At 50.0% G+C, this 23,340-nt stretch overlaps 7 protein-coding genes across 10 annotated transcripts; 3 read left to right on the top strand and 4 right to left on the bottom strand.

Annotated features, from left to right (window-relative positions):
* Window positions 1–300: 300 nt before the first annotated feature.
* On the top strand, window positions 301–2,838 carry FVEG_02978 (hypothetical protein; the record flags this gene model as incomplete). The annotated part of the gene is made up of 1 exon (XM_018890532.1): window positions 301–2,838. The coding sequence occupies one exon, from the start codon at window positions 301–303 to the stop codon at window positions 2,836–2,838; it is 2,538 nt and encodes an 845-aa protein (XP_018746860.1).
* Window positions 2,839–3,043: 205 nt separating this feature from the next.
* On the bottom strand, window positions 3,044–6,334 carry FVEG_02979 (protein phosphatase). 4 transcript variants are annotated; one of them, XM_018890536.1, is made up of 7 exons: window positions 5,883–6,334; window positions 5,220–5,514; window positions 5,034–5,107; window positions 4,595–4,938; window positions 4,282–4,542; window positions 4,119–4,214; window positions 3,044–4,058 (listed from the first exon to the last, which is right to left on the bottom strand). In XM_018890536.1, the coding sequence occupies exons 3-7, from the start codon at window positions 5,036–5,038 to the stop codon at window positions 3,832–3,834; spliced, it is 933 nt and encodes a 310-aa protein (XP_018746864.1). In that variant the 5' UTR covers window positions 5,039–5,107; window positions 5,220–5,514; window positions 5,883–6,334; the 3' UTR covers window positions 3,044–3,831. The 4 variants fall into 4 exon arrangements, with proteins under 4 accessions (XP_018746864.1, XP_018746861.1, XP_018746863.1 ...); XM_018890533.1 differs by having other exon boundaries at window positions 3,044–4,214; window positions 4,595–4,801; window positions 4,854–4,938; XM_018890535.1 differs by having other exon boundaries at window positions 3,044–4,214.
* Window positions 6,335–7,881: 1,547 nt separating this feature from the next.
* Window positions 7,882–11,296, bottom strand: FVEG_02980 (hypothetical protein). Its single transcript, XM_018890537.1, has one exon. It carries the CDS (start codon window positions 10,914–10,916, stop codon window positions 8,202–8,204), a length of 2,715 nt encoding a protein of 904 aa, XP_018746865.1. The 5' UTR covers window positions 10,917–11,296; the 3' UTR covers window positions 7,882–8,201.
* Window positions 11,297–11,935: 639 nt separating this feature from the next.
* FVEG_02981 (hypothetical protein) lies at window positions 11,936–14,031 on the top strand. Its single transcript, XM_018890538.1, has 3 exons — window positions 11,936–12,682; window positions 12,821–12,988; window positions 13,095–14,031. The coding sequence occupies exons 1-3, from the start codon at window positions 12,441–12,443 to the stop codon at window positions 13,438–13,440; spliced, it is 756 nt and encodes a 251-aa protein (XP_018746866.1). The 5' UTR covers window positions 11,936–12,440; the 3' UTR covers window positions 13,441–14,031.
* Window positions 14,032–15,362: 1,331 nt separating this feature from the next.
* On the top strand, window positions 15,363–17,088 carry FVEG_02982 (hypothetical protein). Its single transcript, XM_018890539.1, has one exon. The coding sequence runs from the start codon at window positions 16,075–16,077 to the stop codon at window positions 16,771–16,773; it is 699 nt and encodes a 232-aa protein (XP_018746867.1). The 5' UTR covers window positions 15,363–16,074; the 3' UTR covers window positions 16,774–17,088.
* An 877-nt stretch (window positions 17,089–17,965) lies between these two features.
* On the bottom strand, window positions 17,966–20,368 carry FVEG_02983 (hypothetical protein; the record flags this gene model as incomplete). The annotated part of the gene is made up of 2 exons (XM_018890540.1): window positions 17,966–19,939; window positions 20,000–20,368. 2 exons carry the CDS (start codon window positions 20,366–20,368, stop codon window positions 17,966–17,968), a joined length of 2,343 nt encoding a protein of 780 aa, XP_018746868.1.
* An 898-nt stretch (window positions 20,369–21,266) lies between these two features.
* Window positions 21,267–23,017, bottom strand: FVEG_02984 (hypothetical protein; the record flags this gene model as incomplete). The annotated part of the gene is made up of 2 exons (XM_018890541.1): window positions 21,824–23,017; window positions 21,267–21,767 (listed from the first exon to the last, which is right to left on the bottom strand). The coding sequence occupies exons 1-2, from the start codon at window positions 22,781–22,783 to the stop codon at window positions 21,267–21,269; spliced, it is 1,461 nt and encodes a 486-aa protein (XP_018746869.1). The 5' UTR covers window positions 22,784–23,017.
* Between the last annotated feature and the right edge of the window lie 323 nt (window positions 23,018–23,340).

Below are 23,340 nucleotides of genomic sequence, written 5' to 3'. Positions count from 1 at the left end.
AACTGTTTGCTATTGTAATGCCTTTATGAGTTTACTACATACATGATTGGTTTTAGTTTGTCACATTGTTAACATGGCCCTATACGACGAGCCAAGTCGAGGAATGATATTCGGGTGCCCACGTGATGCAATGGCCGACAGAGCGTGTCCGTTATCACGATAACAGATAACGCCGCCAATCTTTTTTCCGCTATATTTTGAGACTACTGTACCAAAGGTATCTAGTAGCCCAAGGACCCTGCTCTCAACGAGTGGCCTCTCGAAATTAAGACGTCGTTGACGATGCGTGAATTATAACAAATGTCCCTGGCGATCAAGTCAATATGGCGGGCTCGGTCGCGATGCTCTGCCTTCTCAGGACCTTTTCCAAACTCAAGAGCACCATTGCCCTCCAGGATATCCAACCCCTACGTTATCCGGCTCGAGTCAACGACAGCATATTCTGATGGGACAAACTCAACCGAATCTTCGGAGACAGCCCTTGTAGCCCTTCCCGAAAAGTCTCTCGAAGTGGGCGAAAAACAGCCCGAGCAGGTCATTGCCAACCTAGTTACAGACGATACTCACGAGTCCCGCAATCGAGTCTTTAAAGATGCATTCAAGATCGATGCGCTTCGACTGGTTGAAGACAAAGATGCCATGAAGCTCTTTAAACCCGTGATCGGAAGACCACTCCAATACCCAAACGAACAGGCGAACAAGGCAAGCGAACAGGAGCATAGGCGAGACGCACGACGACAGGCCGGCTTAGGTGTGGTCTGGAGCCACTTCGATAAGGCAGTTCCGCAATGGATAGAATGCTTTGGGCTGATGAAGCGCATGACACCACAATGGAGCGAGAGGGCTAACATGTCGGCTGTGAGGATCGTCCTACCCAAAACGTGGGATATTGAAGTCAACAACCAGAATCTCGAATATGTCGACTCTGCGACGGGCGTGCTCCAGAAACTGCGGGCAGTGGTGGACCGTAATCCTTCTGCCATTGTGCTCCGTGGACAGAGCAAGATATTGGTCAAGGTGGCCGACGAGATCGTGAGGTATTGCCAAGACGCTGAAATCTACGAGCTGGGAGAAGTGGCAGCGTCGGATTACAAGACGAGGCAGTTGTGGCCGACCATTGAAAATGCGCCAAACGGAGGTGCCTCGCTCCCCGATGACCATAACGACAATATCTGGGTGCACAAAGAGTACCAGCCTCACTCTCTCCATGTGCCATACGAACAGATCCCGCGACCGTCCGTGTGGACACATGACAACTTTGAGCACTATATCTCAACGCTGTGCTATGGCAAGGTGCCTCCCCATCTAGCAATCAGGTTCTACGGCCAAAGGCGAGTGAATGGGAGATATATCGATACGGATGGCATCAGGATCAAGCTCATTGTTGATGCCTTTGATGACCCTGCTGCAAAACCATTCATTACTATCCCTGTCTTGAAAATGGCTATTTCCATGATGGCTTTCCGAGGTGGACATCGTGCCTCTGCCAACTATCTCATACAATTGGGAGAGGAATTGGGCATTCCCATGGACACCGATATATACAACATCATGCTTGACGGCTACGCTCACAAGCGTGATATCGGTTTCTTTCATAGTTTTCTCCGAAGGATGGAGGCGCGCTATCATCACCCCAACATTCGAACATGGCTGCTTTTCCTTCGACTGGTCAGGGGTGAGGATGAAAGGAGGCAGGTCATTGTGGCCATGTACCAACTGGGCATGTTCAATCATCAGGCCACACGTCGCGGGATCGCCGATGTAATGGCCTCTATTGATGCATATGCTGCTTTCAAAGCTGGAATACCTCTTAAAAACTTTCTGGGCGAGCAGAAGGAACGCTATGGTGAGGGCTGGCTAGCGGTCGATGGCCTTGATAGTATTGTCACTGAACTACTTCGCTTCCACCGTCCAGAAGATCCTCGAATCGAAGATTGCAAGAAACTGGTCAGGATTTATACAGAGTCAGGCCACAGAGTTGAGCTCAAGACCATCAACATCTTCCTCAGCTACGCGTCCAAGTCCAGAGATTGGGATGCTGCTCTCTGGGCTATGTCACTCTTCAAGGACGCCGGCTGCAAGCCTGACCAAGAGACTTATGGTGCTCTCCTGTCACTTGCGGTCAAAACACGCTCACCACATGCCCTCGGAACAGTCTACTTCTACGGCGTCCTCCATCGTCAGCTTAAGAAAGGATCGAGACACTTACTGAGCCAAGTCCTACTTCGCAAGCACAAAGACCCCTTTTGGAAAAAGCTTGAGCATCAGCCAGGCATTTTCCCCAGACAGGCAATCCCTGATATTCTAGCCAACAAGATTCCTCGGGTTTGGGTAGTCATGTCCCGAGTCGAGCGTGCCATCCTTGACAAGTGGGCGGGCTATGTTCCCCTTAAACCCCTGGAGTATGCGCTCGAACTTTCATATCGCTCCAATGACCAGCCCATGCACTCCCAGATCAAAGCCGGTAAACCCGTTCAGGTGCAAGATCTCATCGTCAAGCTTCGCAGAGCTGACGGTCAACCTGGGAAAATCAATGTGCGTCTCAAGGGTCGTTTCGATCCGGCGCGTATGATTTGGGGCTGGGATGAGTCTCTGGCAGATACAAACCATCCGAGCATACTAAAAGAAGAAGACGAGCCTGACAGTTGGCCTGATAATGATGATGACGTTAATGATACTCCAAAGCTTTTGTTAGCAGGGCCAGAGACGGATCCAAAATCGCCTGACGGTGGTCAAGATGGTCATCCTGAAAGGCCAGATTCAACACTTTCGCCTGACGCTGCTTTGAAGGGGCTCGAGAAGAAGATCGCAGAAGCTCGAAGAAGAGACGAGATTTAAGTCTTGCTGAACTTCTGTAAGAAGCGCCACATACAATCCCCATATAACAACGCCGTATTTCCCGCACCTTACATCATTCCACCCTGTATACTACAATTCCTACTAGGATGCCTTCCGATTTTACCTATATTTTCAAGGGCACATTGTGATAGAACATCACGGACTTACCATGTACACTAGCAAAAGCATATTTGTCAAGAGGATGGGCGAGACGAAAGCCAGAACATCGATAAATAAAAACGAAGTTATGAGAACACTAAATCTTTACTTCTCGCACTAAGAACTGCAGTCTGTGTTGCCCTCGAGATCAGTTCAATGTTCACCTACATTACAAAAGTGTCAAGTATGTGGAAGTAGAATAAAAGCCCCTGCAGAAATATGGACATAGATTTTTCCCAACTCACGTCTGAATGAATCGAGCCTACCGTTCATAAAACAAAATTGAGCCGTCAGTTAGTGTCCTGTATATGCTATACTGCCTCTTGATCCCTCTAAAAGCAATCCAACCATACTCGAGCATATCATCCCAGCATTGCGAGGGGGGAGACTGGCATTCGCAATGGAAAATTGGAATGAGACGGATGATCTCATGGCGACGTGAAGAAAATGGGAATCCCATGCGTGCATAAACATTAAAAAAAAAAAAAAAAAAGGATTCTCTCGCTCTTCTTTCTTTCTTTCTTTCTTTCCTTGTATCCGCCTCAGCCCAGAACATGATATCTTTCCCGAGTCTCGCTCTTCTCGTGATGCGTCTCGGCAAGTCGATGAAGTACGCACGATCCAGATCCAGGTTTGACACCAATACACCGACAAGTTGAGATGCAAGACTTAACATGAGAATATCACAACCCCCTCTCGTGACCACCATCTACCACTTGCCCTGTAAACTTCCCAGAAAGTTGGGATCCGAGAAACATAACCGGAGGTGCAAGGGAGAAGAAGCGACACCCAGGTTGAATTCAAACCAGTTACCCCGTAATTTCAGACCACAACCTATTCTTCCTTCTTGATTTCCTGGGCACTGGCCTCCTTCCTCACCTCCTCCGCTGCGTCCTTGTCGGTGGGCTTCGTAATGGTTGCATCGGCGGGTTTCGTATCGGCGGCGGCGGCGCCAGGGGCGGTTACAGGAGCGGTGTCCTTCTCGGCGGATGACGGGTTTTTGGTGACCTGGCTGGCGAGGTCTTTGTCTTCGTCGGCGTTGTCAAACATTTCTGTATCATCTGAATCCGTAAGAACCTCAGTGCCATCGCCGAGGAAAATGATCCGGCCTCGGTACCCACCAACTCCAAAGCTTCGTCCCTTGTTTTCAGGATCCATCTCATAGCCACTGTCGCTATCCTCAAAGTTGTGGTGGACTCCAGGTCCTCGGAATTCGGCTATCAATTTCGCGTCAGTCTGTGTCTGGACGTCCAACTCAATTCACTGAACGGGTATCATCCTTACCGTACTCGGGGGGAGCACAAGGGCCATCTCCGTTGGCGACCCGGCGGGCGATCTCCTCGTACCACTCTTCCTTGGTCTTTCCGTTGAGGAAGCCGATGATGACCATGGTCATGTTGTCGCAGCCAACTCCACCGGTCTCGGAGTTGGAAGCAAGACAGTTGTCCATCATGTTCTCGCAAATCTTATCGAGCTCCTGCTTGGCAGCGATGCCTCGTCGGACGAACTCGACCACGGCTTGAGAGGATTGGCAATCCCAGATACCTATGCTAGTGAGTACTGTTATTCCCTCATCACTCGAGCCGACGTAGCTTACCATCACAAGCAATGACCAGGAATTCATCCTCGTCTGTAAGGTCATGTTGCTCAACATCGGGGTAGGCTGTAACAATTTGGTTCTCGGGGGATAACTCAGCACTCTTCTTGAATTCAAAATCACCAATAGCACGCGAGAGGGCGAGGTTTCCGTTCACTCGGCCGAAGTCGACAAAGCCACCGGCAGCTGTGATTCGGTTCTTCTCGTCTAGTGTGGATGTCAGTACTATCGCTCGTGTTGCGTGAGTGATGTGACTGACTCTCAAGTTGGGGCTTGTGGTCCTGGGATAAAGGCTTGGCACGACCCTTGATACCAAGAACACCTCTCGAATCACCAGCGTTGGCCTGAATTTACGTGTCAGCTTCTTGTCGCATGTCATCCTCCAACGGGGTATTAAGGAGAAAGCCATTGGGGGAACAAAGGCGAGGGGCGAACTGACAACATAGAGCTTGTTGCCGGCGATCAAGCTGACACAGGCTGTGCAACCGGAAACTTCTTCTTCGTACTTGGGGTCTGATGTTGGCAAAACATAACACGTTAGCAGTTGTTATTACAGAGGCCAGGCGACGATTTGTCCATTATCGGGTATGGCGGAGGACGGAGAGGACCAAAAGCTGGCGCATACCGTTGAGAATAGCGCGATCGGTCGCGAGGAAACCATCCTTCAGACCCTGAGCATAGTCACCAGACTTGAAGGTGTCCTGCTTGAAGATAATGTTGTGAATGTTTTGGCCGGTAAATAGTGCCACTTTGTCACCACCATGTCCGTCGAAAACACCGAAGAAGGACAGCTTGCTGGAGTGAGACTTGGCTGAGTCGAGGTCGAGTACTGCGGTGTGAGCATCCTCCATACTAATGCGCCAGCCTTGCATGGCCGAAACACCGTAGATGAGACGCTCATCCTCACCCTTCTCCGAAGTCTGTAAGATAGAAAAGAAGCGTTAGCGGGACTTGGTGTGACGACAAAGCAGCCGACGGAAACATCGGGGAAGCGGATATCAGTATGTGAACATGGGCGTGGGAAATAATGATCACAAGAGCCGAATCACAAGCCCAAAGCCTCCGGCGGTCGATGATATTCCCGACAAGGCTGAGAATATAGGCGCGGCTGGTGAAATTGGTATTGCGTGGGCTCCAGCGCCAGCGCTGTGTGAGGGGCTCAAGATTGCCCCTCTCGCGCCGGGTCCGAGTACTAAATCCCAATGGCCGAATGCAAAACAAAAAAAACAGAACAGAACCGCGCAGATGATCGAGACGAGCACATAGAATTCAAAGGCACAAGACGCACCTTTTCGACAACGGGCTCTGATAGAGTCTGACCCATGACTATAGATTTTTATGGCCGATTCGATCGAAAAGAAAAAAAAGCCTAGGCGTTGCTGGGACGAGACAGGACGGCGAGCGGAAGAGAGAGGAGAGAAGAGATGAGGAAGATCGACCGACGAGGGGTTGGCGGGGGAGAGGGTCGTTTGAAGAGGAGGAGGGAGGGGGGGATGACGAGATAAGATCTCGCTCGACAAGAGAATTTTAGTTATTTGCTTAAGAACACGAAGTACGGGTATGAGTATGAGTATGAGTATGAGTATGAGGAGAAGAAACTATAGCAAAAGCAAAAGGTAGAAAAAGAAGATGAATGGGGTAGACTACGATGCCGGCGCCGGGAGCGTGGTCAAAGGTGGATTCACGTTTTCTGCGGAAGAGGGAGATTTGGACGTGTGAGAGATGGAACTGGATGTGTGGATTGTTGAGGTTAGGTGAGGTAAGGTGATGTCGGTCGGGGGGGCTAGTGCTGTAGCTAGGTAGCTACCTATGCGATCGCTAGGCTTCAGTGGTGGTGATCACCAAATTTAGAGCTCCCCAGGTGATCGAGCGGTTGCCTAACAATAGCACCCTCGGTACCTACCCTTAGGGGGCAAGAAAACACCGAACCTTGAACTAGGGTGTCAAAATAAATTTCCCAAAGAGCATCTTAAGTTTAGACGAGATTTACCTAATATTTTCATCGCTTAGGGTCAAGGTCCTGAGTTTTCTTTCCTCCCCTAGCCTACCTACAGTACCTAGGTGGTGGACGTTTTTAGCTGGGGCGCAGGCTTTGAAAATCAAACGAGGCGGGGGATTCGCAGGTAACTATTGGGTAAATACCTATGGATCTATGCATTTTCTCGGGGGAACTGTCAAGTGCAGCATCTATCTACGGATACCTTAGGTATTGCTGAATCTTGCGCTCCTCGAGGCATAATCCTAGGTACAGTATATCAACCAGCATGTGCCAATCAAGGTGTTTTCAACCGTGATATCTCGCTCCTCCATCCCATCTGAAAGAGCTCAACTACTTTGGTCTTAGCACCATTCTGCTCCAAGGCAGGGGCGAATACACTGAACTGTTCCTGTCCCTACATCATCAATCTGGGCTGCTCTTCTGCTAGTTAACCCCTGTTCCCATAGGAATGGGACCGCCACTAACAGCCACGCTTTGCATGAAATCACTCGAGGTGACACAATGACCTCACGTCACTGACTAGATAGATATGATGTAGGTACGCATCCATACAGGCCAAACCCCCATTGATACACTAAAATAAGTTGAGCCTTTTTAAAACCGCCCACTGCATGCATGAAAATTAGTTAAGAGGGTAAAAAACTTTGCATGAGTGCGTCGTGCCGTGTAAGAGTTCCGTCAGCCGCTGGCGCCTAAACAGTCCCCTCTCGTTCGCTCCTTTTTTTTCACTGTCACGCGTGAAAAATTTCCATGTTTGTCCTCGCCACTTCTAGCCGCGTGTATTATTCATTTGTGCTACTTTGCATGCCTTGAGTGGCTGTTGAGAATTACCTTGTTCAGAACCTGATTTGATCCGATGCTACATACACATAGCCTCAGATCAGGTCGCGTGCCCTTCCCTTGATGACGGTCCGGTCCGGCTCCAAAAAATTACAAAACCCTGTTTCTTATCCCCCATCCGTGCGTGTTTGATGTATTGATTGATAGTAGGTAGGGCTGTGGCTGCGGTTGTGGCTGATCGCTTCTTTGTTAGAGGATGATGCTATCCCCGAGGCTTGAGGGCCAGAGAAATGGGAACCAGGGAGCCCGTCTTTAAGTGAAGGGTTCAGGTTATATTATTCAGATAACTCTCAATCTTCAAGAAGGGATAGGTCTGCACATCAAGCCGTCAACCCTGATGATACGGAACACCCTAAAGGCCACCTCCACTACTTGTCTATAACAAACAATTTAGCTTACCCTAGAACACTGACCACTGAAGACTATTTTCATCAATCTAGCCTTATCGTACAAAACATCATGTTGTCATTTGGAGTCTCTTGCTAGTAATTAAGATATGGAGAATTTTTGATTTATCTAGTGAAATGAGGATTGTCGTTTGAGGACTTGTGCTACCAATATAGACCAAACATGTTTTCGGAGACCCCATCTATAGAGAGAACAACATCTAAATTATCCTTTCCCAATCAAAATGCCAAGGGAGGAAAAAGGAAAAGAAAAGAAGAGAAGGAAAGTATCAACATACCAAAACAAATACAAAGCGCCAGGGTATCTCATGCTCCAACATATACATCATCAATACAGGACTTCAACTCACTGTCCTTCAACTCAGAGAAAGGCATAACTGCCACCTTCTGACTTGCCCGAATCTTCTCTTCTCCAGTTCACCGACGAGTTTCCTGCTGGCTTCGAGTGTCTGCTGCCAGGAACACTGAGCGGATCTACACTCAAGCGAGACAACTTGCTCATCGAATGCCCCCAACCTTGCCGTAAAGAGGCCAATGATCCCCTGATGCTATTCTGAGCATCCCCCCATTGGCTGGGGGATATCAGATCCGAATCTGCTCGCTCTCCAGGCCGTGCTCCATCACGGCTCGAGCTCATCGCCGTGCTTGGTCGAAGAGGATGGAAAGGCGACTCGTCCACGAGCTGGTGATATGACGCGCCTGTCCCATCGCGCTGGGATTCGTACACACGCCAGTTCTCCCCGGAACCAAACGAAGGGTCACTGAAAAGCCCTCTGGGTGTCTCTAAATCATACCATGGCCTGCTACTGGGGCCGACATCCTCTCCCAGTAGTTCCTGGGTGGACAGACGTACTAGCTCCGGCCGTCTCAATGTTGGCAGGCTCTGAGTTGCCCCCATTGAAGGGTCCTCAACATCACCGACTGAGGCATGAGAACCGAGCCCAGTATCTGGCGCTCGTGTTGGAACCCTGGTCAGGAGCCTTGGGCTGGAAAGATGCGAGGAAGCGAAGGCCAATGAGCTTTCATTGCCACTTGTGTAGTAGTCAGAGCCCTGCTGGAATAATGCCCTTTGAGATCGGATGTTGGGGAGACCATTGAGCGAGGAGTCAGCTGCATCGTTACCTCCCATGAAAGACCTTCGTCTTGCATCTGATAAAAATACCGGAGGAGGTATCAGCTGACTAGTTGACTGTGATAATGTCGAGTTCGACAGTTGGCTCCTCAGAGAGTCACGACTTGGCCGCCCTGCAGTTGCAGTTCCAACTGTGACCCAGGATCTTCTTTCATCCTCGCTGCTGGATGTACCAAGGGGCCGAGATACACTGGTGTTGGAATTCTCAGCGACGAATATCGGAGGAAGAAGAGGTGTCGCCATGAATCCTAATGTTGGAGATGCCATAACTAGCGTTTCCGAATCCATCTCAGAATGGGGTGTCCTTATCGGGCGGCGTTGTTGTTTGCCTGCAGCTGCGATGATCTCGACTTTGTCGGCCTCTCGCATTGCCGCCGAGCTCCCGTTGACACGAAGGCTCTCGAGGACAGGCCCAGAGATCTTATGGCGAAACTTGGACGAGAGATATGTTTGTCGTTTGCGGCGGCGCCGAAGGAGACAACAAACAAGCAGCATAGAAAGAAATATGACGACCAGAAGAGGCAGAAGAATCGCGAGGAGGAGGGTACCGGTTGTCAGACTCCCATCTGCATCAGACAACTGTACATCAGGCTCTGCAGAGGTTTCGGTGGGCGCGACAGAAGTAGACGTGCCCGTAGATGTTGATGAAGTGCGAGACTGAGTTGTCGACGAAGATGTAAGCTCGAACGGTATCACGCTCAAATTTAGAACCTCGGTCTCTGTGTCGTCTAAAGTCTTTGACGAAGCTGTCACGGAAATATTTAGATCTCCTGAAGCCGATACTGGGATCTTCCCGGTAATGTTAAAGTCATCAAGCTTTAGCCAATCATTCTTCGGTCTGGCTGAAATCTGAAGGTCAATGTCATCAGGGTCCCAGAAATAGGGCCGCAAATCAATATCGACATCTTTTCCAGCCTCGACCTTAATACTGTCAAAAGTTGAGCGAAATAGAGCAGTGGAGACATTGACAGTGGCGTATATGTTAAGCGTATCTTGATATGTGTCGCGGAGTGTGATGGTGAAGTTGGTTGAATGATCGCCTTTTCCTGGTGTTCCCTCGATATCCCATGTTTTCTTGTCCAAGGACAGCCAGTCCGGCATCCCGTCTGTTGAAATATCAAGGTCGTCGATCTTCACAGGTTTGTTGTCAAGCTTGATACCATCTGCTAGCCCGCGATATGCAAGCTTCTTCCCTCTGGTAGTGTTCAGAGTGATGTTGGGGTTGTCAACACTGAGTTTGTGTCTACCCACAATGACAGAGAAGGCAATTGACACGGCAGAGAAGCCAACAATGTCTGAAGCGACAAGCTGGAAGCCAAAAGTTTGAGGAGGCTGGATAAGTGACTCGAAAGGAGGTGTTTTGCCACTAAATGTCAATGAACCAGCATCGAACCTCATCCAAGCAGGTAAGGGACTGCCATCGCCTGAAGTCGCATAATAGTTGATCATATTGGGCTGGTATTCAAATGTGTCGGCACCAAAAGTAAAGCTGAGCTCCGTAGAAGGATACGAGATGAGTGATGACGGCGGCGAATAGTCGCCAAAATCCTTAAGCTGCTCCAGAAGTGGTGTTTTGAGGGATGGGCCTTTGTTCCTGGACACGACCAGAGTTGAACTTAGCAATGCCGAGCCAGAATCATCCTTGGCAATGATCTCTACTCTCTGCCCTATCACATCGCCACTGGGAACGGTGTCGTTGGTCGGGATGCCATATAGACGGCGATCTTTGCTGTCGATAGAAATCCATTTTGGCGCATCCCCAAGCGAGTATGATATTTTGGAGTCTGATCGAAATGTGTAACGAGAGAAGACGTAAGAGAAGGGTTCATCTAACCGGGCTACTGGTGGTAACTGAGAGTTAATCGGGTAGTTGATTGTTGGCTGAGATTTTGTGAGTCCTGAGATGGTGAGAAGGAGAACAGCGAGTATGAAGGAAGTCATCATGGCATGGCAATACACTTTTCAGTGTTGAAGTTCGAATAGGATAACATGAAACGCCATTCAGGTGAATAGGAACTCGCTGAACAGAGCCGAAAGGATGAAGGAAAGAGAAGTGAGAAACAGGAAGGCCGGGAGATAGACGACCGTACGAATGCATATCGTGAATGACATATTGATGGCTGGCAAGCTGAAGACTTGAGCTAGAGGAATACTGAGCCCTTCATTCCTGTATAGCTTCTCCACTGAGCCTCTTTGAACCACGGGAGAAAAATTGGTGGTGATAGTCACTTAAGGGAACGGTGTTGAATCCATTCGCCCATTTCAAGAGGAGGCAAGATGTCTCAGGTTAACTGAACTTCCCGTGGGATGGAGAGACATTGACGTGTGGCGGGTATAACCAAAGAAACGATACTGTAGGCTGATACAACATTCCTATGGAAGGCTTGGTAGCCCAGAGAGACTGGTGAGACATCGTAGCCACTCGGCATGACGATGATGAAAAAATCGACATGGTAATCATGAAGGTTGACGGGATACTGGCTTCATTGAGCTAGGGGAGGAGGGCTGGAGAGGGAGAGTCAATAATTAGCAATGGTGTTGTTGAAAGAGCATATATTGGCTATGATATCATATAACGCCTCCCTTGATCATTAAACTCAGCATGGCCATTGGGTATTGATACTATCATCTGAGCCATTCCCTGGGAGCTTGTCAACCTCATGTAACATGCATGAGTCGACCCTTGACTCTTTCAGCTTTCTTAGTAACGAGCAACACTCGCCCGAGTGAGGCAGCAGTGGATCACACCCGATTTTTCATGTTGAAGGGCAACTAGGTCGGCGAATTTATTTGTGGAGGAGCCCTTATCCAAACGGAGTACAATGAGTTTTGGTATACGTAGTTAGTTTAGTCGTTATCGTCAGTCCCGCAGAGCCTTTAACGAGCCAATCGCTCAATTGTTTCGATAACTCTTTAAGCGGAGGATGCCAACAAAAATAAAAAGGGTCTATTTGAGTCTGGATCGCACACGTATGCAAGTGCAAAAAGCAGTAGAAGAGGCAAAAGAGGAGCGGCCGAGTACCTAGGTAGGTAGGAAGACATGCCATAGGTACCTAGTTTCCTGTGATTAGAAGGGGAAAAAGTCTGCAGGTGACACACAGGGTAGTTAGGTTGTGCTTTTCACAGATACTCGATAGAAGGCTATCTTATTCTAGGTTAGCAGGCGCAAGAGGGAGTAACCTACCTACCTGAAGGGCCGGAACGACAACTTAAAGCCATAGAAAGTTCTTCCTCTCGCTTCATTTGAATAGAACAAACCCATCTTCCTCGCTTTATCTGTAGGGCAGCGCTCCTCAAGCTCCACTGCATTGATAGGTATCCCTTCGACTTTCAACACTACCTATCCCTTGAGGGCAACTAGTCGTGATAGATCCGACTACTCCGTGCAGTCTATTTTTTTTCTTCTTGACCCTTTGCAAAAGCCAAGGGACTGAAATCGAAGGCCCGAGCAGCGACAACTCTTTCGCAATGAGCAGTCCACCGTCGTCCCCTCTGATGGACGCGGTCACCATCAGCGAGGACATTGCTCCATTGCCGTCCTTCAAGGCCAGTGGTGTTGCGACTATCGATTTCGATGGCGTTCTCTCCAGTCCTCTCAAGGTGCACGAAGATGTGCGATCTGGTTGTGGTGGGCAAACGTGGCCCGCGGGAATGCTTCTCGGCAAGCATATGTTGCGTTACCACAAAGACCGTCTTGCTGACGCTCGAATGTGAGTTTCGCGCTCTTTCTTCAACTTCGACACTGCTATCGCATGCATGTGACTTGGACCGGGTCCTTTGTCTTGGTCTGCATAGACAGTGTGAGTATACCGAAAGACGGAGTAGACTTGCTGACTCGTTGGTCATAGATTGGAACTTGGAGCTGGCGGCGGTCTCATCGGTCTTGCCGTCGCCTTAGAATGTCAGCTTCAGAATCAGTTGTTAGTGACGGACCAGCTGGAGATGTATGAGCTGATGAAGCACAACATCGAGCTGAACAACCTACAAGACAAAGCCAAGGCGATGGTGCTCAACTGGTACGTGAATTTGAATTCATTTGTCATGTGTAACATCCTCCTCTGCCGTACCAATCCCCTGGTCAGATGAGGGCGAGCCACTAAGCTGACTGGTCTGTCCATGTAGGGGCGAAGACTTGCCAGCTGCCGTGCTGGAGCAAAAGCCAGACGTGATATTGGCTGGTGAATGTGTCTATTTCGAACCTGCTTTCCCTCTGCTGATGTCTACGCTTAAGGCTCTATTAGAGCTTAACCCCGCAGCTGTCGTGTACTTTTGTTTCAAGAAGAGGAGACGCGCGGACATGACCTTTGTCAAAATGGCTAAGAAAGCGTTCAAGGTCGAAGAAATATTCGACGAGGATAGACCCATTTTCCAGCGCCAAGGCCTTTTCCTCTTTTCTTTCACCAGCCGCCCAACCACAGGCCAAACCAAATCTACTAAGAAAGAAAGTCAATCTCAACTGTCGAGATGATGAAAAAGGTCAATGAACGCTTTGTCTACACAGCATCTTTGTTGGCATGCGCCTGAAAACTGTCCATGCATTGTTGAGTCCTGGCGCAGAGACCCGACTGGATCTTTTTATGAGGAAACACAGTGACGCTGACAGGACTGCATAGTAAGTCTGACCAACAGGACTTCAATGTAACATCGCCAAGGGTTCTTGAGTCGACTCAATGATAGTCCGCCTCCAGTATTGCTCCGAGTATGTGTCGTTATGATGGAGGTATAATGGGCCTCGAAATGTTGACTTTTCCCACCGATTCGAGGGTTCGGAATTCGTGGAAGAGAGAATAGACATGCAGAGCACCCACACCTGCGTTACTGACTATCCTCCGAGCGACATGTGCCTGAGACTTGTCTGCCGTTTTTGTTACAATAATAGGCACTGTACAAGCTGGACCAATGAAGTCTGCGCTTATAGCAAAGAAAACCAAGTCATTGTGGCCTGCATCTTTCTCAAGAAATTCCCAAGCACACCGTAAGATTTTCATCACATCGCATCACAGTGAAAGCGCATATATGTTCACACAGACAACGAAGCAAATGGAATAATGACTGGAAGCACAACTCGATAAATGAGAACGTCACGCATGCATTGGCGCCAACATTATCCCCAACGACCCAGCAAGAGAAGGCGGCAAAGAAGACTTTTTATTTCCCTCACACCACCGGGTTTTCTGGTACTTTCTCACTCTTCCAGGCTTCCAAACTCCTCCTACTGCTGCAAGCCATGTCAGCAAAGACAAGCCGTTGGGTTGTTCGTGAGTGGATGAGGTGGCACCCAGATTAACGTTGCCCTGAACCTGGGAAGAAATGGGTCTTGTTTCAACTTGGCGTATGGCGTCCTCCACACCTCCCGGATGCACGTTGACTCGTTGAGTGCTTTCAAGCCTCTCAAGCCTCTGCGTTTCGGGCCAGGCACAGGGCGCCAGCGAGCAGGACAACTCAGAGATCGATTTACAGTGTCTCCCCTCCACCAACTTTGGTCCTCCATCAGTGCCAGATGTCCCTTGCTTTCTCGCTCCGTAGACCTCCCGCCATCGTCAGGCACATACAGACTGTCATTGGCTGCCTCTTAGCCCTGACAAGATCTAACTCGGAAGCTGACGACAGGGCGGCCCCTTGCAGATTGACCTATCACAACATCCTGGGTGAGAAAACATGCCTTGAGTCGGACCACTGGACTGCGCGCGTTCTCTGTGAAGGTGGTGCGGGATCTGAAAAATCAAGTTGCTCGGCGATGACTCTGATGATTCCGTTCAAGACCTCTTTAACTTCGCTATACTGAGATGACGCGGCCCGCAATACGTGAGTCGCTATTCCCCGCAAAGCCGTTCTCAGATGAAGCAGCTAGCTGATTGAGGACGGGTTTTGAGGTTCAGTTCTGAACGAGGAGGCTGGCGATCAACTTTGCAGCACAACACGATGAATGCCCCTTGATGGTGCCACGGCACCCCTGAAGGGCGACAGGGTTGATTTTGCTTCTCCTTGTCCTCAGGCCTCGTTCTCAGGCTGTGTAGCGCTCTGGCATTTTTTACGTAGCTGTTAGGGCAGACCGTTTGCATGGTTCAGGGACGTGTTTTATGGCTGGCTCCAGCAGATCCCAATGGCCCGGTGAAAACCTCCTGAGGAGCGAAAGAGATGGCAGCTTGCCACGTCCGTGCTGTGACCCGTTTCGTCTCCACCATCCACCTCGGAACAAGGCCAGGCACGCAGGCACGAGAAAGGCTGACTGGCTTGGAATTGGGTGTGTGGGCTATGCTTGTGGGTGGATTTCTCTGGAAAAAACCACGCGTAGCCAGGCCCCCCCCAAAGCGGAACTCCCTCTCAGCTCCCACTACCGGGGATGAATCCGGTACGCCGCCGCCTGTGGTTCTTTTGCCTACAGTTGCGGTACCCTTGACTCACAAGTTCCAGCGGGTTGCTTGTGGACACACTGCGTTCAGCGCTGGTTATGGATGGCACACCTCCAGTCTTCGGTACCTGGCTAGGAGTAATGTACTAATGTTAGTCTAAAGCCAAGCCTTTTAAGAGCTAGCATAATGAGCCGGCGCCGTCTTTTACGGCGAGGCGTAGTATTAAAGGAAGAGTCGGTTCCTCCCCTTGTTTCGTTTCTTCACCTACGATCTCTTCGAGTTCAAACACCACTCATTCCCACCTGAGCACTGAGCAGGACTCTCTTCTCTCTCACGCACACATTCCCTCACACGACGGTCAACGTCCATTCATTCAATTCTTTTTTTTGAAATAGATTCATTCCTGTGGAACAGAATCTAAACCATCCTTCCTTTGCCTAGCAATCCACCGCGTTGAGATACCCTTTCGTCTACACACCAGACGTATCACAGCTACAGCCACTCTTTGGTTAAATAACAGAACTCGAAAACAACAACAACAACAACAACAACAACAAGAACAAACTATCCATATATCAACATGAAGTCTTTCACTCTTGCTTCCGCCTTCTTCGCCGCTGTGGCCGTTGCCCAGCCCCACGCCAACCCTCACGGAAACCACCACCGCCGTCACCACCAGAACGAGAAGCGCGCTGTTGTCACCGAGGTTGAGTGGGTGACTGAGATCGAGTACGTTACCAAGATGGTCGATGCTACTACCACCGTCTGGGTCCGACCTGAGGCCGAGCCTACTACTGCTCCTCAGCCCGAGACAACTCAGGCCGGCCCCAAGAAGGTTGCTCCCAAGAAGGAGAAGAAGCCTGCTCCTCCTGCCCCTACCACTACTCTGGTCACCAGCGTCTACACTCCCCCCCCTGCTCCTAAGCCCACCACTGAGGCTGCTCCTGTTGCTGAGCCCACCTCTCAGTACGTCGCTCCCGTCGAGCCCACTACCCAGGCTCCGGCCCCCAAGCCCACCACTCAGGCCCCCAAGCAGGAGGGCGAGCCCGAGACTGAGGTCGCTCCCGTTCAGCAGAGAAGGCCGCCAAGCTTCCTCTGGCGGTAGCTCCTCTGGCAGCAGCTCTTCTGGCGGTTCTGACACCAAGCACGGTGAGTTCACCTATTACGATATTGGTCAAGGTGCTTGCGGTGAGGACGACACTGGCAAGGATGACTCCATCAACATTGTCGCTCTCTCTCACCTCATGATGGGCCCGCTCTCCAACAACAACCCCATGTGCGGCAAGACAATCACCATCAAGGCCAACGGCAAGACCTGCCAGGCTAAGGTCGCCGATAAGTGTATGGGTTGCGCCCTCAACGACATTGATGTCAGCCGAAAGGTCTACGAGGAGATCTGGGGCAGCCTCGACTCTGGCCGCACCGAGGTCGAGTGGTGGTTCAACTAAGCGCCACGCCAAACACGTTTTCTTGAATCATGAAAACAATACGAAGGATACCCTTTTCTTACGACTGTTACTTTTCATGAAGCGGGAATCTCTTCAGCCCCGAAGGCGCTGGGGCGTAAGACATAAAAAAGGCACTTGGGTACCACTTGGACCTAGACCTGGAGATTCTGGATTGGGGTGTTTTCGGTTTCTTGGGCGAATCAGCTCCGGTTGACAGTCGTTTGACTTCTATGTACATAAACTTTGGATACGCCGTTCGGATAGACAAACAATACAGCACCCTCAATCAGGGACTGCACTTTTGATTACATTACGTTATGTTGTGTGATATGATTTCCCCTCAATCGTTGTGACATGTCGCCTAGCATTGTTTATTTTGAATCTAATCTCAGGGCAGATGAAGCGAGCGGGTTTTAATTTGTGATCCTGGTATTCTGGTCGCTACAATGTGACTTCTTACTCAACCAATCCATGCCCTTAGCAGGGTCTATTAGCGATCAACTCTACTCCGTAATGAATTCTCGTTTAACCTGGAACTTGGACATTTAATGATCAACCAACAGAAATGGGGAGCTTGACTCTGGTAATGAATATCGCTCGGGTTCATAATGACGAATTGCTGCACTATAACAAAATTCCTTGTCGGTGGTCGATGTCATAACACGGTTAGTCAATAAACAGCTGGTATCCAGGGGTGAATGAGAGGGTACTCCGTACTCTGTCTCGGAGCTGGAAGAGTCTAACGAGGCCACTCCCTTCAGCTAAGACTTTACTGATGACCCCTCGGCCTCACTGAGGATTTACGTATGTAAGCAAGGGCTGGAAAACAGGCAGCGTTGCACGAAGGGATTCCGATCCCTCTTGAAAGGAGAAAGAAAGGGCAAGGATAGACGCGGTTGGCTACTAGTTAATGATTCTACGCCGTACAGAGGCGTTTTTGAATACGAGCTATCGATACGGATACAAAAATAGGCATTGTCAGACTCTCAAGACCCCCGGCCCAGCCGCGCGTATTGCGTATGCGCAACATGCATATATGGATGGATATAGGACGTCTATCGTACTGCATTTACCATTTGCGTGTTCTCATGCTCATGCAAGAAGGCGGCTTGATACATAGAGCACTGCCCCCAATAGCAAGTCCAAGTCGTAAGTCATGAATTTAGTGGAATGCAGTGTATTCTGAAACCTTTCATAGCAGGTTCAATAGTTCCTCCACGTAGCGGCGTGTATCGACGCCGATGCCCTGAGCAAGCTTACCTGCGCCCTCCGCGGAATCTGTACGGAACCCGACGTGATCGCTTGCGCGGCGGATGAGGAAGATTTCCTTGGCAACATCCGGATGTCGGGGATCGGGTCCAGAATATTTCCTCTCTCCTTCATCTTGAGAGGTGTCGTGGTCTGTGTTTGGGCCAGCTCCGCCTTCGTGAATTGTAGAGAGATTCCCCACAGCAGCATCTTCTTGACGGTCGAGCAGACGTGTCCAAACTATCCACCATCCACGGCTGGACTTTTGGGTACGCTCAAGGGCAGTTGAACGGGACCTTGTACCAATGTAGAGATTGACCAGGTGGAGGTGAGTGTTGAGAGCATCAGGACGGGACCACGGTTCCGTATCATCGTAGACTTCTGGTATGTTTGGTATTGATGAATGAACCGTCAATGAGACGGGATCCCAGACGAGATCATATATGTTGTTTCCAGAGTGGTTACTGCCAGAACCCGCATTGGTCTCAGGACGCTCCGGACGATAGCTTGTTGAGAGGAGAAGAGGTTTGCGTAAAGGAGCAAGTTGATGATGAAGGGAGCGATAGAGTGAATCCATAGCAAGGGAGTCGGTTCGTAGATTGAACAGAAAGGTGAACATGAATGGTCGGTTAACGTAGACAACAACGCGCAGTTTCTTTGCCTTGTTGAGATCGTGGGAGTCGTAGCCAGGTATCATATTCCCTACCACCTGCGATTGCGTGAGAGCACTGGCCGGATGCTCAAAGTCACGCACCGTTATGGCCTCTGGTCTATCCAGAGCCTCGCTCTCAAGCTCAATGTTTACAGTTCGCAAGACAGTACGAGAGTTGTTTGCCCCGTCACCAGCATCGTCCGAACTTCCACTTTCGGTTCCGCTGTAATCTTCATTGATCTCCCCCTTTAAACCAATCAAGTAATGGCCAGCAGCTTCATACGAAGGCGTGCGTTCCGCAAGGCTGGGCCGTGCCAATTTGGTTGCGTCTTGGGCAGGTTCAGGATCCTGCTGCGGATTCTCGGACTGTTTGGTAGGAGAATTGCCACTACCAGTGCCGCCAGGAAGAGACCAGTATGTGCCATAGCCCAGCTTGAGGTAGCTAACCATCTTTTCCAGTTTGCCGTCTTCAGTCACTTGGATTTGGGGCTGGTCTTTGTCGGAACTCTCCCCAGCAGGGAAACAGGCTGGGGAATTCGTGAGTTCGCTCTCTGGTACCCTTGTTTGATCTTGGGCCGCTTGCTGGCGATCCGCTGCCCGTCGCCGTTTTGCGCGTCGAACCGATGTCGGGCTCTCTATGATACCATAAGCGTGGTTACCCCAAGTGTATAGATCCTCCATCCAGTGAGTAACGTCTCTCACTGATTTTCTGGACAGAGCGCCGGTACCCAAAAAGATGGCACCGTCATCGGGACCAGGTTCTCTTCCTGTCCCTAACCATTGCTCGGGGTCGCCATAGGGGTCATTTGGAGGAGGCGATTCGGGGTTGTAGTCGCCGAACTTGGAAACAACTAGATCGACGAGCCCTTCTATTCTCCCAACCAGTCCTTCCAATACGGCTCGCTCGCCGCTACCGCGTTCTTCCTCGCCGACGCCTACGCCTAGCTCACCAGAGGCCGCAATGGGGATGCCTCCAAAAATATCACGAGCTGGGTTCCCATGCATCATGACATTCCAGGTCGAAAGGTAGAGATCCCAGTATCGACTCAATATAGTGATGAACTTGGTTCTCTTGTTACGCACGAAGAGGGCGCTCAACGAGGAGTCATGATGCATGAGGAAGATGCTATGGGCTCGCAGCAGATCGCGCAACAACAGGCTCGCGGGTTTCATCTCGCGACTGGAATATTCATATCGTTCTTCGGCGGCCTCGCTCTTCTTAGTAGTGAGCCGAGGAGGGAGAGGTAGTTTGGTGAGGTCGATGCTCTAGTATCATTGGTGAGTATGGTGCTCAAGACGAACAACAAAAAGTCATGGTATTCTTACTGCTAGAATCCACCAGCCAGGTTCGAGCTCATGGAGTATGACTCTTGACTTCTCGGTGTCGATAGTATCTACTGTTGAACCGCTCGCAAAACCGCGGCTGAAGCTAGCCATGCCCTGGGCAAGGCCAATCTGTCGCAAACGCTCGTTTCGCTCCTCTGGAGAGATATTCTGAGTCGGTTGGCCACGAGTGCGCCTGCGCTTATTATGCGCGGCTTGTGTTGTAACAGAGGCATAGTAGACGATCTGATCCTCGATGGTTTCGTCGGTATTGCCAAGCGTAGGGTTGAAGATGGCGAGGAACCCGAGCTGCGCAGGCACGACAGTCCCCGGTGCTGGTTTAGCAGTACCCGAAGCTGAACGTGAGGCCATTGTTGCGATGACCCGCGACCTGTCGTCTTGCAAAGGCCTCGGAAATTGTGCTGCTTTGTTTTGATTTTTGCGCTGGAGCTGCAGCTGATGTGACTAGGAAGGTAGGTAGTTCGTCTGACGTAGATCGGCGATCGTAACAGCACAAGCCTCCAATGAAGCCTGTAAAACCGTCACGGCGCCTCAAAATAACGGGCGCACATGAACATAAACAGCCGAAAACAGAAAATGAGAGTGTAAAGAAGAAAGAAGGAAACAGAGGAAAGAAGAGGAAAGGGAATGAGGGGAAGAAGGGATCAGGCTAGATGCTGGCTCTCTCGTGTGCAAGGTACTGCACCGTACAGATATATATCTACTGTATCTCGGGCTGTTTCTTACCTAGAGGCCCAGGCCTCGATCATGCGGGCGGGTATGGATGTTTGTGGTCGGAGGTTATACCCCGACTTCAACACGATTGGGCACATTAAAAATGGCCAATTGAGCTGTTACTTTTACGTCCGTCATGTGGGACTCGAGGAAGGTGCCTACCTGAGGTACGGAGTAGATGGGATCGAGATTCAACGGCTGGACCGAAGAAATGGAAGAGGGAAGGTCTGGGCAAGAGAGTGCGATTGTATTGGAGGCCCATTTCCATTCTTGATTGTTCAAATGTTACATGGGTCAGAGTCTCGATCGCGGGGCAAAAAAAATGATCTCGAACTGTAGATCATCAACATAGCATTTCCTCTCTTCCTTTCATACAGATTGTGCTCTTTCAACAATGCCATCCATGATTGAGATTGTCGCCTCCACCGTCGTCCAGTATTCCTTAGCATACAAATCATTAACCAGCTCCAAATGTCGCTATCATAATTTCCAACGCATTAGAAATGTGTGGCATCTTCAATAACCAGTACTTGGCCTATTCATTCCTTACACCTATTGATTCATCTTTATCACCTTGTCCAAAGACAGTCTGTCTCCTCTTTGCCATCGCATACGCCTCACTAACACGTTCGCGTTGGTCTTTCAGTACTTGCATTGGTGACCGGGTTTCATCTTGAGCCTTCATGCTCTCAGTTCTGGGAAAGCCCCATCTTCTACGCTCTCTTCTTTGGCTCCGATCAAAGCTGGAGAACTCAGCCCACATAAAATATAGAATAAACGTGATGAGGGTGAGCGGTATGGTGACGGCCCAGTATAACCGAAACTGCGGTTTGGTTTTGACCCCGATATCTCCCCCGTCACCTTGCACACTATCCCAATCGAAGAGATCGGTCGAGAAGAGAGCTGAAATGAAACTTCCCGGTAAAAAGAACATTGTCACAAACGCCAGTGTTTTCATGGAGGCAGCGTCGCGAAGAGTGGATATGGAGATGATGTAGTTGGAGAGGCTGTAGTTCTCTGATATGAGATTATTCAACTGGCAAAACGTCAGTAATCTTGTGAAACATCTCTCTTTAAGGCCGGCCGACATACCACATCAATTTGGATTTGCACTCTCTTCAAGGTATACTCCCTGTCCATGGCCTGCATCATCAACCGTTTCTGGAGAACGCCGACATGGTTCTTCATCAGCTCGTCTGCTTCAGGGTTCGAGCTTTGGCCAAGGCCTAGCCGTTGCTGGACAAACTCGAGAAGCTTCTGTAGCGTCTTATCCTTCCTCTCTGTACTCGCTAGGCGGACTGCGAATCCGCTCATCTGTGCGCTCAGTGTGCCTAGCTCACCAGCCGCGATATGTTTCCGTTCAGTCTTGAAGTCTGAGTACCCTGTCCGCGCTTCTATCTGTTGGATGCCAGGCTTCATGTTGTTCTGCGTTACCTCAATCTCTCCATGGAACATGAAAGCAAAGAGGAATGCAGGAAACATGGCATGACTTGCTGTGCTGAGGCTCCATTTGCTTTTGCTCTTGAGAAGCTTCTTCAAATAATGCTGCTCTTTATCGCCAGCCAGAATCATGCCATATGTGACACCTGGTCGCAAATAAGGTGGCCTGAAGCGAGTATGTGACCATATAGACGCAAGTTTAGGCGCATAGCAAAAGGTGTAGGCCTGCTGGCTTGCTTCAGACTTAACAATCTCAGGAAAGGCATTGACGCCAGCGACACAACTCGAGAAGTAATTATATGCAAGCTCAAGACCAAACTTGTCTAAAACCTGATTCTTGGTATCTTCGGGAAGCTCAACGCAGTTGTCGTCGAGGATGAACTTGGGCCATATCAGGCGCAGAACTAGTGACTCTGGTCCTGTTGTTCCTGTTCGCGTCTCCATGGCCAGCCAGGAGGCGACATCAGGTATTGTAGTGACTCCTTCATGGTAGTCGACAATGCCAGTATCATCCCTGCTCCAAAGCTCACTATACTTGAACGAGAGGACGTCATGTGTTTGGACGATTCGCCGTGAATTGAACTCGGCGATCTTGTGGTATATCTCATCCATGTGTGCGGAGCGTTAGCGTCTCAGAAGGCTGACTGGCGGCTCGGCGCATGAGACGAGAGGCTTATGGGGCTGATTGGGGGTATTATACAGACGAGCCGGCGTTTTTCATGTCGGAATCGTCTGTATATATGGTCTGGAGGGTCGGGAAATGAAAGCTGAAGGCGTCCAGTCTGCTGATACTGGCGAACCGCTGGCGATCTGCCGCTTCAGCTGCTCATTTCACCTGCATCTCATTGCCCAGAGTCTGAGAGAAAATCTACCCGTTTCGGGGCAGCCAATGGCCCCAGAGCATTGAGACATGGGTTGATAATCCTTGCTTCTTAAAATGGGCTGGGCGTCAACTAGAAGTTGAATCAATATCGGGGTACAACAATGCTTTGTTTCTCGAGTGCTGTTTATTCCGACCTTGTTCATCCCTCAGATCTCCAGTTACCCTTTCCACGATTAGAACAATCGAGATTCAGCAGAAGTCAAGCCTCTAGAGTTGAAGCTGAAGCTCCGCTTCAATGCGGTATGTCAGCTTGTTAGCTTGCACTGCCACCAGGCAGTATTTCTCT

The sequence above is a fragment of the Fusarium verticillioides genome, chromosome 5 (assembly GCF_000149555.1).
Source record: "Fusarium verticillioides 7600 chromosome 5, whole genome shotgun sequence".
Taxonomy (NCBI): Eukaryota; Fungi; Ascomycota; class Sordariomycetes; order Hypocreales; family Nectriaceae; genus Fusarium; species Fusarium verticillioides.
The sequence above is the reverse complement of the archived record's forward strand: the minus strand, read 5'-3'. Positions and strand labels throughout refer to the sequence as shown.

Excerpts from the sequence above, each read along its gene's own strand:
- FVEG_02979 (XM_018890533.1), bottom strand. The coding sequence starts at position 5,918 with ATGGGTCAGACTCTATCAGAGCCCGTTGTCGAAAAG. Across the intron at positions 5,515-5,882 it reads CAGAGCCCGTTGTCGAAAAG|ACTTCGGAGAAGGGTGAGGA; the intron begins GTGCGTCTTGTG and ends TCTATCTTACAG. Across the intron at positions 4,543-4,594 it reads CCTGGTCATTGCTTGTGATG|GTATCTGGGATTGCCAATCC; the intron begins GTAAGCTACGTC and ends TCACTAGCATAG.
- FVEG_02980 (XM_018890537.1), bottom strand. The coding sequence starts at position 10,916 with ATGATGACTTCCTTCATACTCGCTGTTCTCCTTCTCACCATCTCAGGA.
- FVEG_02981 (XM_018890538.1), top strand. The coding sequence starts at position 12,441 with ATGAGCAGTCCACCGTCGTCCCCTCTGATGGACGCGGTCACCATCAGC. Across the intron at positions 12,683-12,820 it reads CGTCTTGCTGACGCTCGAAT|ATTGGAACTTGGAGCTGGCG; the intron begins GTGAGTTTCGCG and ends CGTTGGTCATAG. Across the intron at positions 12,989-13,094 it reads AAGGCGATGGTGCTCAACTG|GGGCGAAGACTTGCCAGCTG; the intron begins GTACGTGAATTT and ends CTGTCCATGTAG.
- FVEG_02982 (XM_018890539.1), top strand. The coding sequence starts at position 16,075 with ATGCTACTACCACCGTCTGGGTCCGACCTGAGGCCGAGCCTACTACTG.